The sequence below is a fragment of the Myotis brandtii genome, unplaced genomic scaffold (assembly GCF_000412655.1).
Source record: "Myotis brandtii unplaced genomic scaffold, ASM41265v1 scaffold1675, whole genome shotgun sequence".
Classification (NCBI taxonomy): domain Eukaryota; kingdom Metazoa; phylum Chordata; class Mammalia; order Chiroptera; family Vespertilionidae; genus Myotis; species Myotis brandtii.
This window is the reverse complement of record NW_005356150.1, coordinates 44,007-63,729: the sequence shown is the minus strand read 5'-3', so window position 1 is coordinate 63,729 and position 19,723 is coordinate 44,007. Positions and strand designations below refer to the sequence as shown.

Here is a 19,723-nt window from a genome sequence, read left to right as displayed (position 1 = left end):
AATTAGTTTTTATAACACACACATCTCTTTCACTCTAGTAGAGTGCAACACTCAACAAATAACATTTTATTTAAAATCCAGTGAATACTCTTCCTGTTCTTTTTCTCTCTTTATAATCTTTTCCCATAATTTTTGCATCTGATACCCAAGAAGTATCATCAAAATATAATTTTTCAGATAACAGAATCAAATTACCAACTTTATTTTGAATAAAGGGTTTATGATTAAAATTTCCCCATTTATGTAATTTAGTTATAGGCTTCATGAAGGAAAAGAATATAATTACATCAATTTTACATATTGATAAACCAATTTTTGGTTAGACAATGGCTTAAGGCCACATACACTTCACTAACTGCCACCAACTGAACAGGGCCATAACCCTGAATTTCTGAGTTCTTATTTCTTAGTAGAATATAATTAATATTATCAGGAAAGCTACATTGTCAAAATTGATTATTTTGTAGGATTTCTTCTTTGGTGCTGAATGATATTAACTAAATCAAGTGTGTCTAATTGGAAATCCACAACCCCTTTAGCACATATTTTGAAGCCAATTGTATTAGGGCTGCCATAACAAGGTACTGCAGATCAAGTGGCCTAAATAACAAATATTTATTTTCTTACAATTCTGGAGGTTAGTAGTCTGAAATCAAGGAGTTGGGAAGATTGTTTCTTCTGAGGCTGTAGATGTCTGTCTTCTCCCTGTTTCTTCACATGGTCCTCACTCTGTATGTGTTTCTGACCTAATTTCTTCTTATAAAAATACCATTCACATTGGATTAGTGCCCATTCTATTGACCTAATTTTAACTTAATTGTCTCTTTAATCCTACTTCCAAATATAGTCACATCCGGAGGTATTATGGGTTAAGACTTCAACATATGAATTTCAGAGGGACACAATTCAACCCGTAACACTGTCAGAAATCCAGATATAGTAACATCAAAACCATCATCCCAGCCAGTGTGGATCAGTGATTGAGCATCAACCTAAGAACCAGGAGGTCATGGTTCAATTCCCAGTCAGGGCACATGCCTGGGTTTCAGGCTCTATCCCCAGTGTGGGGCATGCAGGAGGCAGCCAATCAATGATTCTCTCTCACCACTGATGTTTCTGCTTCTCTCTTCCTCTCCCTTCCACTCTGAAATATTATATATATATTATATATGTATATAATATATATCCTATATAATAAAAGGCTAATATGCAAATCAACCAAACAGCAGAACAAGCAGCCGCTATGACAAGCACTGACCACCAGGGGGCAGATGCTCAACACAGGAGCTGTCCCCTGGTGGTCAGGGCACTCTCACAGGGGGAGCACCACTCAGCCAGAAGCCAGGCTCACAGCTGGCGAGCACAGCAGCAATGGCAGGAGCCTCTCCCACCTTTGAAGCAGCACTAAGGATGTCTGACTGACGGCTTAGGCCTGCCTAAGCCGTCAGTCAGACCTCCCCCGAAGGCTCCCAGACTGCTAGAGGGCACAGGCCGGGCTGAGGGAAACCCCCCTCCCCAGAGTGCACGAATTTCGTGCACTGGGCCTCTAGTATATTAATAAAAACCATCAGATCAGTGCATTTTAAAACATTTTATAAGATAGTAGTCCTATGACTTTAAGAGATTGTTTCATTACTAAAAAAAATTAGTTTTTCTTCTACAAGGTCATGAAACACTTCACTCAAACCCACATTTGTCAGGCTGTTTCTCAGAGTTGCTTTCTGTCTAGAGAAAAACAAAAATAACACTGCATACTATTCCACTGTAAATATATGAAACTTGAAACTGATTATTTCTTTATTCTCTCCCCACACTATGCATGCCAGTGAAACACTTTAGGAATAAAGTGGCTGGAAGAAAAAAGAAGCCATAATGGTTCTCAACCACCTGCTCAGGCTTTGGTTTTGCTTCCTTTCCCCTGCCTACCAGCTGCTCTAGAAAGGTATGGTTGTGGAGATGGAAATGTTAAAAACAACAACTACAATATAAGAAGTGGGCACTGTACTGGACACAGACATGTTCCCATCTACTCAGAATAAAATTGGGGGTGCAGCACGAATAACTACAGAGGAACCAAAGAAAAGCACAAGTACCATTCCTCCTTACCTTTCCATTCACCTTCTCTTGCAGTCCTGGACTCATGCACAGTCCTGCCTGAACAGGAGCTGTCCAATCCCCGAAGGCAAGTGTGGTACTGGCATACGTATATACATGTAGATCAATGAAGTAGAATTGAGAGTCCAGAAAAAACCCTCACATTTACAATCAATTGACTTTCTGTTGGGGTCCATCCCCAGCAGGTCCAGGGGTTCCCAAAGGTGTGGGCGGAGTCGGCAAAGAAGGAATGACACAGAGACTGCGTTCAGGGTTTTGTTTTTGTTTTTTAATTCCCATTATGAACTGGTTTGGTCAATCAACTACAACACTTTCTAGCAGACATACGGTAAAAATGGCCTGGCTCAGAATCACCCAGATCTCTCACGATCTCTTGACTGCCTCCTGTCACGCTCCCGTCCACCACCACCACGACCCGGGTCTCTAGACCCGGACCTCGATCGGTTCGTCTTGCGCCGGCGCCCATACAGCTCCCGCCGCAGCTCTCTGGAAATGGGCTTCAGATGCATCAAGTTGCAGAAGCCGCCTCGTGTACACTCTCCCATTTCATACTGGCGGCAACAGGCTTCCCAGAAGTCGGTCACGGGGGAAAGCTCAGCGTGGATGGGCTGCCCGTTGAACCAGCGGTTGTTCAAATCAATCACAGCTTTCTCCGCATCTTCTTCATGGCGAAACTTCACATACACGTTTCCAACGAGGTGATCTCCATTAATATCACAGACATTCATCTCCTCCACCTCGCCATACTTCTCCTCCATTTCTGTGAAAACCTCCTCAAAAAATGCATCATAGTGTTCCTGCATCTCGACATTGCTCACAGCACAGCGCAAACCGTCAGCAGACTGGGAAGAGTTTTGAGGGTTACGGTAAATGTTCAAGAGGGCAATGGTCTGGCTAAAGGTTGGTTTATTATGCAACCGAGAGCATCTGTCTCCATGACGACATGCTCCAATTTTGAAATAAAATGAACAGTTGACTTTGTCCTTCTCGGTGCCGAAGATGGAAGCCAAATACTCCGCCATTTCCCACCGGCAGCCGCCAACAGCACTGTGGACCAGATGTTGGGGTCCGACCCCAGCAGGTCCAGGGGTTCCCAAAGGTGTGGATGGAGTTGGTGAAGAATGAAGGACACAGAGGCAGTGTTCAGTTGATCAGCATAGCCAGGTTCTCTAGCCAGGTTCTATCCAAGTTCTCCAGCCAGGTTCTCTCTTTATTGTCTTGTTACATCTGTATTTATACCAATTGATTTTAATCCTATCCATTCTATTCCAAAGGTTAGGGCGTTTGTTAATCTAGTTCTGTTGAGTTTAATCCTGTCTAGGTTAATCTCTGTGTTCCATTATAAGGGCTGTTCCAAGGTCACGGCTCTACTGATAAGCTACAAGGAGATTATCCTACCCAGTAAAGTTATGTCCTCCCAGCCTCACTGCTTGCCTTCCCTGGGACTGCCCTGTGTTGGTGGGTCTCCAGGGAAAGCTTTGGTGCTTTCCCTGGTGGGCAGACCCCTAGGGATGTGGGCCCAACAAGTCCCAAATTTATTGCCAACAGTCTTAGTCCAAGTTCTTCATTAGTAGTACATGGTATTTTTGTAACACTAGGGGGTTTCACTAATTTATTCTCTTCCTTAGTCCTGTTAATCCCTAACTCCAGGGAAAAAATCCTCACCTGGGGAAACAACCTTTCTTGGAGAGGTGACCTTGGTTAAAACACATAGCGCTAAGAAGGGGAGCAAACATATTAAGAACAGTATGCCATATAGGCCAGGTCCCTTGAAACATATGCTGTGCAGATGTTTCTTCCCTGCAGCGACTGTGTCAAGCAGCAAGGATGGACCAGCTTCCGGCAAATTCCCCCTGGTGTCTAGAGTCTCAACACAGTTCACTGGGAGTAAATGATAGTCTTTTCAACAAGTGTTATTGGAACAACCATATACAGTGGGGCCTTGACTTACGAGTTTAATTCGGTCCATGATGGAACTCGTAACTCAAATTACTCGTATGTCAAATCAAAAAGTGAACGAGTGAGACACATGATGCTGGGCTGATGTTGTGGCGTTCACTGTGACATTTGCTGCGCCAACTAGCAGGGGGGTATCTGAAGCTGGCTCGTAACCCGAATTTTAGCTCGCAACTCAAAGCAAAAAAATCGGCTGAGAGACGGCTCGTATCTCAAAAAACTCGTTAGTCGGGACACTCATAAGTCAAGGCCCCACTATATTCAATTGCAAAGGAATAAATGTGGACTTCTACCTCACACCATATAAAAATTTTAACTAAAATTGTTCCAAGACTTAAATGTAATAGCTAAAACTATGAAACTCCGCAGAAAACATAGATATAAGTTTTTGTGAACTTGGATTAGGTGATAGTTTCTTAGATATGAGACCAAAAACATAAGCAACCAAAAAGAAAATAGAGGAAATTTTGTTCTCCAAAGCACATTATTTAAAGGTGAAAAGACAACTCATAGAATGAGAGAAAATATTTGCAAATCACATATCTTCTATAATAATAAAAGTGTAATATGCAAATCTACTGAAGGGCCGAACAGCAGAATGACCATCTGGATGACCACGCTATGACACCCACTGGCGCTAGGCCAGCCAAGGCGGGTGCAATGCGATTGGTCGCTCCCCCCCACCCGCCATCGCCCCATGATGGCTCCACAGAGGGAGGCCCATGCCACCTACCAACTGGCAGGCTGCAGCTGGAGGGCGGGGCCTCCCTTTTGTGGGGCTATTGATCGCAGGACTCCCGGACTGCAAGAGGATGCAGGCCAGACTGAGGGACCCTCCACCCCCAGTGCCTGAATTTCATGCACAGGGCCTCTAATATATCCAGAATATATATAAAACTCTTACAACTCAATAATAAAAAGACAAAAGAACCCAGTTTAAAGATATCCCAAAAATCTGAACAGATAGTTCTCCAAAGAAGATACACAATGAACACATGACAAAAAGATGCTCAACATCATTAGCTATGAGGAAAATGCAAATCAAACCACATGGAAATCCCACATCACACTCACTAAGATGTCTATATCCAAAGAGAAAGATAATAAAAGGTCCTGGCAAGGATGTGGAAAAATGAAAACCCTCATACACTTTATTTTATTTTTTATGTTTGTAATAGCTAATAGCTTTATTTTTTTAAATTTCTTTATTGATTAAGTTATTACACTTTAAAAGGGCAGAACTGCTTTAGAAACAATCTGAAAGTTCCTCAAAGGTTAAACGTAGAGTTACCATATGACAGACCAATTCTACTTCTAGGTACATACCCAAGCTAAATAAAAACATATGTGCAGGTGTATAAAATTTTAACACAAATATTTATAACAACATTATTCATAATAGCCAACACTTGAAAACAACCCAATGTCTATCAACTGATGACTGCTTAAATATACGTAGTATATCTATCTGTTGCTGGAGAAATTAGTGGGACAGATTTCCCCATCGCTCGAGGGGGTGGGTTCTTGGGACACCGCTGAACTAAGCATTTCAGAAGCCCCCATAGGAGAATGTGATGTGGTAAAATACTTTATTTGCATGGAGTTACTGTCCTCAGATTGCGAAGTCCCATATCCCTTAATCCAGTCCTGAGAAAGGTGCAGCTGGGGTCCCAGTCTCGTTCCATGTTGCAGCCGGGTCATTTTATACACTTTAAATATATGCAATTTTTTGTTGTTGTTAATCCTCACTTGAGGATATTTTTCCATTGATTTTTAGAGAGAGTGGAAAGGAAGGGGAGACACAGAGAGAGAGAAACATCGATGTGAGAGAGACACATTGATTGCCTTCTGTATGGGCTCCAACCAGGGCCGGGGATTGAGCCTGCAACCGAAGTACATGCTCTTGACCAGAATTGAACCCAGGACCCTTCAGCCCGCAGTTCGACACTCTACCCACTGAGCCAAACCTGCGAGGGCAATTTTTATTTGTCAACTATACCTCAGTAAAGCAAAAAAAAAAAAAAGGCAATTAAGCATAAAAAATCTGCATTATTCCTTTACTATGATATAGAACCATTTGAAAAAATAGTTTTAAAACATTCTATTTATTGGGCTAGATTTATAACTCCAGAAAACAAGTAAACATGCATAAAACCACCTGTACAATTTCAGCATAGTTCTCTCTTAAAGCATATGTGAGTTGAAGGAAGAGACTGGAAGTGAGGACTCATCACTTTAACATAAACATAAACCTGTTCTTTTGATTGTAAAGTATGACTAATAGCATAGGATATTATCTTCCTGTCAGAGGGTTTTTGAAGAATGATCCAACAGTGAGCCAAATGCATAGAGCATCATGACAACAGTTCTGAGGTTATTCAAGCTTCATTCCCCTGAGGAGCTGCTGAATTAAGACCTCCCATTTACTAGTACTTGAATATTTAGAGCTACATCTTGTTTTCATTAATAACTCTGCAGCTAAAGCACTAAAAATTCAGAAGACTTTCATTTGAAAGTCTTCTATTTTTTATATGTAATCTCTAGGAAAGTCAAATAGCAGAGCTAAACAGTTTCCTTTTAGATCACTTAGGTAAACCTGCTCTCTCTTTGGTTTAGCCTTAAATATAACCTCAAATCCATGCAATATTTATTGATTACATAGAGAAAAACAGAGGTTTACCATGGAGACAACTTGCAGGCACCACATTAATAAAATGTTTAGAGCTATCATCACCAGTAATTCTTCTTGGTGTGATGCACTGAGAAGGACACAACATCACTCTGATATTCCTAGCAAAAATGTGTAACCTGGGTTTTTTTCATGAGGAAATATCAGACAGTGAAATAGAGTGATGAACTTGCTGTGAAGTAACTGGTCTGTATGCTTCAAAATGTCAAGTTCATGAAAAACAAAACAAAAATTTATACTAAAGAGACAAATGAGACATGACAACTATAAACAATGTTGGATCCCGGATTGAATCCTGGAGAAGAAATGCTTTTTCTTTTGCTACATTAATGGGATGGAAGGAGATGAGACTTGGGGTGGTGAGTACACATGGAGTATACAGATGTTGTATTATAAATGTGTACACCTGAAATATGTGTAATGTTATTAACCAGTAACCCCCAATAAATTGAATTTTAAAACAAAAGGAAAAAAAGTACATTAATGGGACAACTGATAAAATTTAAATCTGTAGATTATACAATAACATTGTAGCAATATTAACTTCCTGATTTTGATAATTGTACTATGGTGATATAATATCTTTTGTTTTGTTTTGAAGTGTTTAAACTTCATGTCTGAAAGTTACTTGCAAACAGTTTTTTTTTTTAAGTCTAGCTATAGAAAACTGTCAACTTAGGGAATCTAGATGACAGCATAGAATCATTCTTTGTTCTATTTTTTATAATTTTTATATCAGTTTAAAATATAAATAAATTCATACAAAAAAGGAATTTAGAAGACATATCTAATACAGCACCTCCACCCTAACTTATTATGCTCAAAATTATAACCGGACTGGAAAAAAGTTTGAGTTTTGAATTTCTTTAAATTCAAGAAGAAACCAGGCCAGAATGAATCACAGGGCTGTGCCCCAGGGGCTGGCAGGCCAGGTAGTGCTTGGTAGGAAGTCCAATGTTGAGCTATGAATTAGCCAAAGATGCCTAACAGGCTAGAGAAAATTAGGAAAAACAGACTTTCAAAAACTCGGAATTGTGACCGCAGCTTAAATAAAAATATTCAGGCCTTCATTTCATTTAACCATGATCCTGGTAAAATCATCATATTTTTCAATTCTATTGTGCAAGCTACATCACTGGAGAGTGAAATCAAGTTAGAGTTATCAAATTCCCCAATCTCTCCAAGCATGGAAAACACAGCTTTCTACAATCAGAGTGAAGAACTCTCTATTTTCTTCATCTAAATACAAGAAAAGGCTCCTTTTAAGGTTCATTTCCTTTTATACCATTGACTATTTGATTGATACAATCCAAAGAGTCACTGGAAACATACACAGAGTAAAACATCTATTGATTATCATTTTGAGAATTGCTTCTATTGTTTTTTAAGACCCCCATAATACACTAGCCCAGCAACTTTCAACTGGTGTGCTGAAAGAATTTTTAAAACATGAAATACCTGCCTCTTGTTTTTATTTTTTTATGGGAGAGAGAGAAACATTGATTTGTTGTTCCACTTACTTATGTATTCATTGGTTGATTCTTATAGGTGCCCTGACTAGGGATCAAACCAGCAACCTTAGAGTATCAGGATGATGCTCTAACCAACTGAGCAAACCAGCCAGTGCGGCACTGACCTCTTTTCCCTTCGGCTGTCAAATTAAAAAATGACAAATGGCCAACACAACAATAGCTGTCTGGTGTGAATGAATCAAAATTATACCTATTTTTTTGTCAGATCAGCAAAAAAATATATTTTTTAGTGTGCTGCAGAATTTTAGTAATTAGTTTATGTGTGCAATGAGATGAAAAAGGCTGAAAATTGCTGCACTAGCCTAAATACAAATAATACAAAAGTCATATAAGTCATTTCCAGCCTGTAAACTTGCTGCCTTAATTTTTTTTATCCTTTTCCAGCATTATGGGGCTTTTAAAATCATGTCAGTGTCATGAACAATTCTACTCATGATTTTCATTTAATAAGTTGGAAGAGGATATAACTTGAGGGCTGGTAGACTTTTGAAAGAAAACAATTCTTTCTAGCAGAAGAACCCTTTCAGTCACAGGAAATAGCTAAGAAAAAGGAAAAGGACTGGGAGCAACCTGAAGAGTTTTTTCCTAGAGAAAAACAAAAACTGTTAGATTCACAGGAGATACCCACTGGGTATTTATAATGTTCAAGATGATTCTAGAGCAGGGTTCTCAGTCTTGACATTTGGGCTAAATCATTGTTATAAGGGCCTGTCTGTGCATGGAAAGATGTTCAACCGCATTCCTGGCCTCTTCCAGTAGCACTATCCCGGTTGTAACAACTCCACACCTTGCCAAATGTCCCTGCGAGGCCCAAATCATTCCTTTGAGAGTGTAGTCTGAAAATCAGCAGCAGCAGCTGGAAGCTTTTAAGAAATGAGGATTTCCAGCACCTATGCAGTGTCCTGAGTCAGAATTTGCAGTTTAACAAGATTCCCAGGTGACTCATATGTACATTCAGGTTTGAAAAGCACTGCCAGATTATACGGGTCATATGTATCCACCCGCAGGAAGGGATGGGGAAGAGTGTGGGGAGTGGAAAGAGGAAGAAAGGGAATAAAATAAAAAAGAGATAAAAGCTAAAAAACTTGGTTAAAATTGAAAACACATAGAACTTTAAAATCGAACATAAAATTGGTAGTGCGCAGAGGATTTTTAGGGCAGTGAAACTACTCTGTATGACAGTATAATGGTGGATACCTGCCATTATGCATTTGTCCCTAATGTAAACTTTGTTCTTGGGTGATTATGATGTATTTATGTAGGTTCATCAATTGTAACTAATGTAGGTAGGACTCTGGCTGCGGAAGTTGACAGTGGGGGAGGCTGCACATGTAAAGGATATATGGGAAATTTTTGTACGTTCCTCTCATTCTTGCTGTGAATCTAAAACGGCTCTTAAAAATTAAATCCTTTAAAAATGATACTTAAGCATAAATAATTTTTCTTTTTGTGAAATTTTTGACAAAGTTGCCAGTGAGGAAGATAAAAAAGAAACTTTTAAAACGGATTTGAAGGAGAATAAAGTTAATGACAAGGAAGTTAGGACTATATTAAGTTAAGCACAGTTTTATTCATTTATTTTTAATATATTTTTATTGATTTCAGAGAGGAAGGGAGAGACAGAAACATCTATGATGAGAGAGAATCATTGATCGGCTGCCTCCTGCACGCCTCCTACTGGGGATCGAGCCTGAAACCCCGCAGGTGCCCTGACCAGGAGTTGAACTATGACTTCCTGGTTCCTAGGTTGACACTCAACCATGGAGCCACACCCACATGGCTAAGCACAGTTTGAATTACTGAGGCCTAGATTAGAACAATGCGTATTAAGATCAAAGTGGGTGAATGTTAGAGGGCTTATGAAGAAACAAATTGTAAGAACTGGTGACCAGCTGGATCTGAAAGAGGATAAACTTTTGTGATGTTGCTCCTCAAATGGTCACTTTCTAAGCTAGGATGCATTATCTGGAGGAAAACCTTGGAAAATGAGTACCACCAAATTATTTGCTGAAGCCCCAGGTAACATCAGTTTTAACGTCCTTTTATCCCTTTGATTTAACTTATAAAATCAGAATTTTGCATGGTGTAGTAATTCAAGTAAGTTATTTTCACCCATCCCCAATGCTCTACTGTAAATCCTTGCAGATAAGGAATTTCCTATTTTTTTCTAAATATGACAATTCGGTGTCAAGAGGATGATTGTTTTCTGAGTGGTTCCCAGTACTCACACTTCTGAATCTTTTTGATAGTTCAGATCAGAGGTTGGCAATTTTTTTCTATAAGGGCCAGTTAATAAATATTTTAGGTTTCGTGGTTTATTCCGTCTCTGTAGCAACCATGACTTTGCAAAGTGAAAGCAGCCATAGATGGCATGTAAACAAATGACCATGGCAGTGTTCTGATAATACTTTACAAAAACAGATGGTCAGCCCTGGTTGGTGTGACTCAGTTGTTAGAACATAGGCCTGCACACTGAGTTCGATTCCCAACCAAGGGCACATTCCAGGTTTGATACCCAGCCCAGTAGGGGTGCCCGTGTGAGGCAATTCATCAATGTCTCTCTCTCACATTCATGTTTCTCTCTCTCTCTTTTTCTCTGTCACCCCCATCCCTTCCACTCTCTCTAAACACCAAACCAAACCAAGCCAACAAACAAAAACAGGTGGTCAGTTCAATTTGGCCTGAAACCCAGTTTTTGACTCCTGGTCTAGATTTTTCCTTTCAGATTAAACTCATCTCCCTCATAAAAATTTAAATAACTAACATGTATTGAGTACAAAGTGTCAGGAACTATTCAAAGTGATTTACATATGTTATATTTAATTCTCACATCAAGATTCTGGGGCAGAGAGCGGGATGTCCGGCTTGCGAGTGGGCATCTCCGTGTCGCGTGCGACTAACGAGCGATTTAAAAATGGGTGATGTTGAGAAGGGCAAGAAGATTTTTGTTCAGAAGTGTGCCCGGTGCCATACTGTGGAAAAGGAAGGCAAGCACAAGACTGGGCCAAATCTCCATGGTCTCTGGGCAAAAGACAGGTCAGGCCCCTGGATTTTTCTTACACGGATGCCAACAAGAACAAAGGTGTCACCTGGGATGAGGCTACACTGATCGAGTATTTGGAGAATCCCAAGAAGTACATCTCTGGAACAAAAATGATCTTCACTGGCATTAAGAAGAGTGCAGAGAGGGCAGACTTGATAGCTTATCTCAAAAAAGCTACTAATGAGTAATAGTTGGCCACTGCCTTATTTATTACAAATGTCTCATGACTTTTTTTATGTGTACCGTATTTAAATTGATCTCATACACCAGAATTCAGATCATGAATGGCTAATAGAGCATTTCTTTCGGGCAGTCCTGATTTCAATAAGATTGGCTTGTGGTTAAATGAATATGGTCAGCTTTTTGAGCTTTGATGACAATTTTGGTTCAGCAAGCACTGTCACTGTCCTCCCTTCTAACAATATGGTTGGACTTGATTCCTAGTGTTCAACTTTTCACAGAGGTGGCAAGTGCCATCTCAAAACCTGTAGGAGATTGGCTTACATTTAGATTTATATGACTGGTTGTGTTATTATGTTTAAATTCTGAGGAAACCCCTTCACTGTCTCTTAGACCTGCAAGACTAGCTTGTGTTTCAGGTGGTGTTCATTAGCCTGTTAAAAGGAAGATAAGCAGATAAGCTGGCAGTGACCTTTTTATCTCTTTGGTCCCAACTATGCCAATTTAATAAAATTCCCTGTATCTAAAAAAAAAAAAAAAAAAAAGATTCTGGGGCAGTTGATCACACAGGGTTTCGTATAGGAAAATAAATTATTCTTGGTATTTCTAGTATATAAGGAGTTTACTCTAGGGAAGTATGTGCTCATAAATTCACTGGAAGAGCTGGAAGAGCACGAATATAGGTTTGTTCTGGAGTCATACTTTCATAGCTGTGATCCAGAAGGCAGGAAGCCGCTATGGCTCCCACTGCTGTCACTGTCACGGCTGCCTCAAATTCAGGAAAATGTGTCTGGAGGGCGACATGGTGGATCCATGCAAACCTGTGTCGGGCAGAACCTGCTTGTCAGCTCGCCCTGCTGCAGGAAGCTCTCCTTTGTCTCCCTTCCAAATCTCAAGTACATGTTTATTGCATATTGCACACCCACAATGCTAGCTGCAAGAGCCTGGAAAATGTTACTTTTTAGCTTCTCTAAATAGAAGGAGGGTGAAATGGAGGTTGAGAGAGTCAAACCAGCTGGCCTGTTTAAGCTGAGTTGGAAAGAACTTCCTGCCATTTTTTCCTTGATTTCCTTTCATCTAAATAGACAAGTTAATAATATGGGAAGTGGCATATCTGGATATTCCCTCTTTGATATACTTACAGTTTTAATTATCTCTTATTTTTGAAGTATTTCAAAATATATAAGAATAGAAATTTTAAAGAACAAAATAGTTGTGATGAGTCTCTTTAAGAAGTACCATTTCTCTTTTCATATGTTCATGTCCTAATTATGTTGAAATTTTAAGCTAACGATCAAACCTGGCCATTTTTTAAAATCAGTTTTGAAATCATAGAGTTATAGCCTGCGGACTGAAAGGTCCCAGGTTCGATTCCGGTCAAGGGCATGTACCTTGGTTGTGGGCAACATCCCCAGTGGGAGTGTGCAGGAGGCAGCTGATCGATGTTTCTAACTCTCTATCTCCCTTCCTCTCTGTAAAAAATCAATAAAATATATTAAAAAAAAAAAAGAAATCATAGAGTTACATATGGAAGTCACTTAAAATGTCTATTAACATGCATAACCCATGGACACAGATAATAGGGTGGTGAAGGCCTCAGACTGGGGTTGAGGGTGGGCTAGAAGGGGTCAATGGGAGAAAAATGGGACATATGTAATACTTTCAACAATAAATATTTTAAAAACTAAATAAATGCCCTGGCTGGTTTGGCTCAGTGGATAGAGTGTTGGCCTTCGGACTGAAGGGTCCCAGGTTCGATTCCGGTCAGGGGCACATGCCTGGGTTGCGGGCTTGATCCCCAGTGCGGGGTGTGCAGGAGGCAGCCAATCGGTGATTCTCTCTCATCATTGATGTTTCTATCTCTCTCTCCCTCTCCCTTCCTCTCTGAAATCAATAAAAATATAATTTAAAAAAATAAAAATTAAATAAATAAAATGTATATTAACATCCAGCCTTCCAATATCCACTCAATTCCATATTACTCACTCTTCTCAGATCTGCAATATAGTATGGATGGTTCATCATACTCATCTCTGCAACAAGCTTCATGTCCTACTTGTAAAATCAAAATTTTGTTTTCATGGCTTAAAAAGGTTTTAAAAGGGGATAAAATGGGTGTCTCCTGAGATCTAAGTAAATCAATAATTTGATAGTGCTACATGACCTATACTTTACTGACACTTCCCCAACCCTTCCATCAAGCACAGGTATTGCTCCCTCCTGATGTTCAATATTAATTCACCAATGTTGAATGAATACACAAAAGAATGCATCATATGTAGCCAGGATTTTTAGCTAACTGTATCCTAAAAATCAGGATTTTTTTATGCCTTTACATCCCTCTTTTTTACCTCCTAACACAATACTGAGAATATCGGAAGTGCTCAATGTAAATATTCATTGAATTGAATCAATAGTTTTAAATAAAATATACCAATATCAATTATTAACCTCAAATATTAACTGGTAATATTTATATTTTAAAACTATTTCATTAAATAAAAATTTAAAAGAATCAGCAACCTTCCAACCACTTAAAGACAACCAACATTTTGGTTTCTATTCACAGGTTCTTGGCTTAAAAATTAATTGTACTCTGTGCACAAAATTTTGTGTCCTGCTTCTTTTCACTTATTATATTTAACTAGGGGCCCAGTGCATGAATTCATGCACCTTGAAAGGAACTGTGGGCCACGAGGCTGTGGTGGGCACAGGGGTGGGTCTCGGCCCATCCTCCGCGCCCCTGCCCAGCCCCGCCCGCTGCAGCTCTCAGTCCCCTGTGTGCCAGCAGCCCTGCTCCCACCTTCGCTGCTCCCACATGTTGATGGCGCCAGCCTCCTGCTCGGCCCCGCTGATGGCGTGGAGCAACTGGGGCTGGTGCCAGCAGCAGGTGCAAGCGGGGCCAGCGCTGTCAGTGGGTGCAAATGGCAGCTGCTGTACCGATTGCCCCTCAGGAGCAGGGGGAGGTGGAGAAGCCCTCAGGGGTGATTGGGGCTGGCAGCCGCCACTCACATCCGCTGACAGCGCTGAGCAATCTGGACTGGTGCTGGGCGCCGGCAGCGGGTGCAAGCAGGGCTGGCATCAGCAGCAAGTGTGAGTGCCCAGCCGGGATCAAAGAATTTTCAGTACCACCAGAAGCTCACCCTGATGACAGCCACTGGTGCCCCGCCTTGGTCTGGCGCCCCCGCTCACCTGCTCCACCATCCCGCCTCGGCCAATGCCGCCATGTTCTGTGCTCTGCTGCCTGCTGCCGTTGCCCACCATATTCTGTGCGCGCCCTTTGGTGGTCAGTGCAAGTCATAGTGACCAGTTGTTCGGTTGTTTGGTTGTTCTACCATTCGGTCAATTTGCATATTAGGGTTTTATATATCTAGATCATCATTTTCTGTGTTATGGTGACTTTTTATTTTTAATGCTGTATAATGATACAGAGGAGCTCTAGCCTCTAGGACAGCGTGATAGGTAATTTTTTGTGTCAATTTGACTGGGCCAAGGGGTGCCCATATTAAACATTATTTCTGGGTATGCTAGTGAGAGTGTTTCCAGATGAGACTGGCATTTGAATCAGTGGGTTCAGTAAAGTAGATTGCTCTCTCCAGTGTGGATGGGCATAATCCAATCCATTGATAGCCTGAATAGAACACAAAGACAGAGGTAGAAGGAATTCAAACCTTTTGCTTCCTACCTGGCTGATTGAGCAGGGGCATGTGTATTCTTTGGCCCCTGGATTTACAACATCTGTTCCACTGGTCCTCCAACTTTCAGACAGTATATCATGGGACTTCTCAGCCTACATAATCATGTGACCCAATTCCTCAAATTGGGAAATGGAAACTTATTTGATGTTTAAAATTTGCTTTAGTTGCCCTGACTGGTTTGGCTCAGTGGATAGAGAGTCGGCCTGCAGACTGAAGGGTCCCGGGTTCGATTCCGGTCAAGGGCATGTACCTCGGTTGTGGGCCCCTGGGGGTGTGTAGGAGGCAGCTGATCGATGTTTCTCTCTCATCGATGTTTCTAACTCTCTATCCCTCTCCCTTCCTCTTTGTAAAAAATCAATAAAATATATTTTTTTAAAAATTGCATCAGTTACTATTGAGGATGAATATTTTATGTGTTTATTTATGTGTTTATGTGTTCATAATTTTTTTTCACACTTTTTGTCCATTTATCTATCGGACCCTGGATTTTAATGAACTCATTATAATTGCAACATATCAATAAAATTGATTTTTTTGTGATTTTCCCCCTATAATAGATTTCACAAAATTAAGGAAAGCACTGGCAAAATAAAAGCAAATCTTTGTAATCACAGAAAGAAAAGTATAAGCAGAAATAATATTAGTTTAAATATTGAAGGATGCCATCTAGTGGAAAATTGGTTTTAACTTCTCTTTCTGGAACAGAGCATCCCAAATTTGGTATTTATGGGACCTTTTAAAATTTATATTCTAGTCTCTCCTCTGCCTGGAGATTTTGAACTCACCTAATGTATATGATTGCCCAAGAGCGTATTTCAATATTATCTATATTAGAAACTATAAAAATTTGGTATCAGTTAAAATTAAGGTGCCCAGTGGTACATCGTACTTTCCCTTTTGTGGATGAAGAAGGGGCCACCTACTAAACCTGACAAGTCCATGGAAGGCCAGTTGAAGAGCGTTGCAAACTCAGAGACGAAAGCAATCACACAGGATGAGCTGAACATAAAAATTCCTAACTGTAAGTGGGTCATGGTGGGTAGTCACATCCCAGGCCTGTAGCTTCCTTCACCAAGGTCAATCTTTACCTTAAGTAAGTCTGTATTTTTGCATCTAAGATACCATACCTTCAGAATGTCATAATAATCCCCTTTGAGCCCTCCGGCTTCAACTTTTCACCTTAGCACTGAACCACTCCTTATTACTATGTTATTGCCCACATTCCATCTCTATGTGCTGTGAATGTTAATTATTAACTACCCTGTACCCACCAATGTAAAAGAAGTATGTGTCTCTCCATTTTACCTTTAATACAATCTCAGAGATTTCCCTGCTACGCTTTCTCCCACCTCCCTAATCTACCACCAGTGAATTTCATGTAATTACGTCTCCTCCTTTGATGCTAATGATGAAATAAGCTGTAAAACAGCCATTCTCCAGAGTATTTCCTCAACCAGTTGAGATTTTGGTTCCCAGCAATTGTTGTCAATTTGGCTCAAATAAACTCTCCAAAGACTTTTTCTTAGGCTCTACTTCTTTCAACAACCTTTTTTAAAAAAAGATAAATCTATTCTTTTTTTAAAGTGTTTTTTTTTCTTTCAAATGTTTATTTTGGAGGGGAGAGACTGTAGGGGTGGAAGTGAGGAATTTAATGTTACCCCCATGAACTGCCTATAAGACATAAGGTAAGGTAATATTTTCTACTTGATAAACACTAGAATGACTTACTGGGTGAATCAATGATTCTTCTTCTTCTTCTTCTTTTTTTTTTTTAGCCATGATTTACACAACATTTATTTAGGTGATTTGTGTAACTTAAGAAATAATTACACAAATGCTACATTAACAGAAGGTATGAAGTATAGTGTGACAAACAGCAAACTCTCAATGATTCTTCTTAAGTTTTTAAAAAGTTGTTCTTGCTTCAGCAAATCAATTAATTAATAATAAGGACTTCCGGAGTAACTGTTGTGAGAAATTCGGTTCTGACATGGCAGTAGAGTTCATATTTAGGGATATGTGAAGCTCAACAGGCAAAGGAGATCTTATGGTGTGGTTAGGATATTGATGGTTGAGTTTAGATTTTCTGTTGTGGTTTTGAGTAGAGAGGACAGAACTTGAGAAGACTGGATGGCAATGCATTAAAATATATTTTTATTGATTTTTAGAGAGAGAGGAAGGGAGAGGGATAGAGAGAAACATTGATGAGAGAGAAACATCATCGAACGGCTGCCTCCTGCACATACCCCTACGGGGGATGGAGCCGGCAACTCGGGCATGTGCCCTGACTGGCGACCTCTTGGTTCCTGGGTGGATGCTCAGCCACTGAGTCACACCAGCCGGGCTGGTCAACATTTTCTAATTAGAATTTTCACCAACTTTACCACAAAAAAGTAATTTTGCTGCTGATAACATACTTTTTAATTGCGGTCTGTGCCAACCCTGTGCTAACTGCTTTACTTGTATTATTTGATTTGAGCCTCTCAACAACTCTAATAAGGTAGGTACTATTGTCATACCAGAGGCATACCTGGGAGCTATTTCAGGTTCGGTTTCAGACCACCGTAATAAAGTAAATATCATAATAAGGTGAGTCGTAATATTTTTGCCGGTGGAGAGTCTTGCCTTCAGTTTGTAAAAAACACAACACCTGGGAATTCCAATAAAGTGAAACACAATAAAAAGAGGAATGCCTGTATTTTACAGAGGGTAACACTGAGGTAGAGAAGTTCAGTAGCTTCCGCAAGGTCACACAGCTAATAAGGTACCTTAGCCTGGAGCCCATCATGTTATCACATGTGTGCATAGGGCTCTAACATGGGAAAGATAACAGTCACCCCAACAGTCGAAAAGGACTAATGATTTTACATTTCTGTACTGTCACCTACATTCAGCTTAGTATACTCCATGCAGAAATGAGCTGTATTCCTTAATTACTGGGGGCTGTTTAGGAACATTGTGCAACTTAATATTTACATTGTTTGGATTCATACATCACACACTCAGATGTTCCTAAAATATTTGCCATAGATTTTTGGTGCTATAAATTTGTTTTTTAATAATTTGCTCTTACTCTCCATTTCCCCCCTAATGCTAACACAAATTAAACTGGTCTGCTTCTGACCTTCTGTGTGGAGGCAAACTGGAACTAACTTATTTATAACTGGTTAGAAAAACCAGTTGGTCGGGATCTGTCCGCCAGGCCAGGCTGATGAAGCTGGCCTTACATGGGTGCCTGCCCCTACGCCACAGGGGCCAAGACCCTCGGCCTGCCCAGCCTGCTCTGAGCCCACTAAGTGGTGGAGAAGTCAGCTCTGCTTCCCCAGCCCTCGCTGAAACATCCTCCCTATAGTTCACTCCCTCCCCAGGGTCCAAGGTATCAACTAACCACAAGCTAAAAAATTAATAGGAAATAATGTGAAGGTAACACAGGCACTTTTTAACAGTCCTACATCCCTGACCGCTGCTCTATGCTGAAATCTTTCCAGCATTAGTAAACAAAGAGCATCAAGTCATGGAGTGGATTTTAAAAAAGAGCGTGAACAAACAGTATACAATTTTCTCAATTTATTGTTTACATTGCTGAGTGGCAGACAAGCTTGAAAATATAATCTTATATTTGTATCTGTATATCCCTCACTCCCATCCCTACCTCCCAGGAGCTCAAAGTGTGAAATGGTCGAGCCCAAGGATGCAGAAAAGGTTCAAATCAATATTCAGCAAAAAAAAAAGGGGGTGGGGGGACTGGCGACTAATAAAGAGTCTCCTAGTTACAGAAGAATAGGGGAAATAAAAATAATGGCAGCGTTACTTGAGCATTGATTTGTCCCAGGCACTTTTCTAAATGCTCTTTGAATGCACTGCCATATAGTATTCCCCACAAGGGATTATTAAGGAACAATTATGAATCTTATTATGCAAATAAGATAAGTGAATAGTTAATTCATTTGCTTGAGTCGAACAGCTAGTAAACTCTGGACCTAGAGCCAAGCTGTCAGGCCCCAGAGCCCAAACTCTTCACCTGCTACAGGCAGGAGACAAAACCTGTGTCACCCCCTCGGAGAGTCAGAGACGAACCTGGGGCGAAAGAAACCCCCAACAGGTCACCCCTTTAGTGAACATCTGCTGATGACACAGGCGCTTGGGCTCTTGCTGTCTCACAGCTCATTTGGAGAAGAAAATTAATTGTGCTTATTACGCAGCTGCATTCAAAATGAACCCCGCAGGGTACGCGCCTATGGACGTCTTGAACTGTAAAGAGGACTAAGCCACTCTTTTCAGGTTCTTACTTTTTTTTTTTTTAAGTGAGAGAAGAAAAAGAAAAACGCCAAACCAGGTTACAGAAACTGTGGTAAAGACTCACATACAACAAATGAATGCTTTCAACATACCCAGTGCGATAGGAGGGTTTGAAACCTCACGTTGCAGGTAACCACGTAGGCCCCGGCCTAACACTGTGTGACTCCGAGGTCCGGCCCCCGGCGCCCTGCGATTCAAGCTCCGAACCGCC

General features: G+C 40.5%; 1 protein-coding gene and 1 pseudogene across 1 annotated transcript; one reads left to right on the top strand and one right to left on the bottom strand.

The window, feature by feature from the left end:
* Positions 1-2,369: 2,369 nt before the first annotated feature.
* On the bottom strand, positions 2,370-3,190 carry LOC102255764 (splicing factor U2AF 35 kDa subunit). The gene has a single exon (XM_005862764.2). The coding sequence runs from the start codon at positions 3,135-3,137 to the stop codon at positions 2,466-2,468; it is 672 nt and encodes a 223-aa protein (XP_005862826.1). The 5' UTR covers positions 3,138-3,190; the 3' UTR covers positions 2,370-2,465.
* A 7,934-nt stretch (positions 3,191-11,124) lies between these two features.
* Positions 11,125-11,685, top strand: LOC102256063 (annotated as a pseudogene).
* The last annotated feature ends 8,038 nt before the right edge of the window (positions 11,686-19,723 follow it).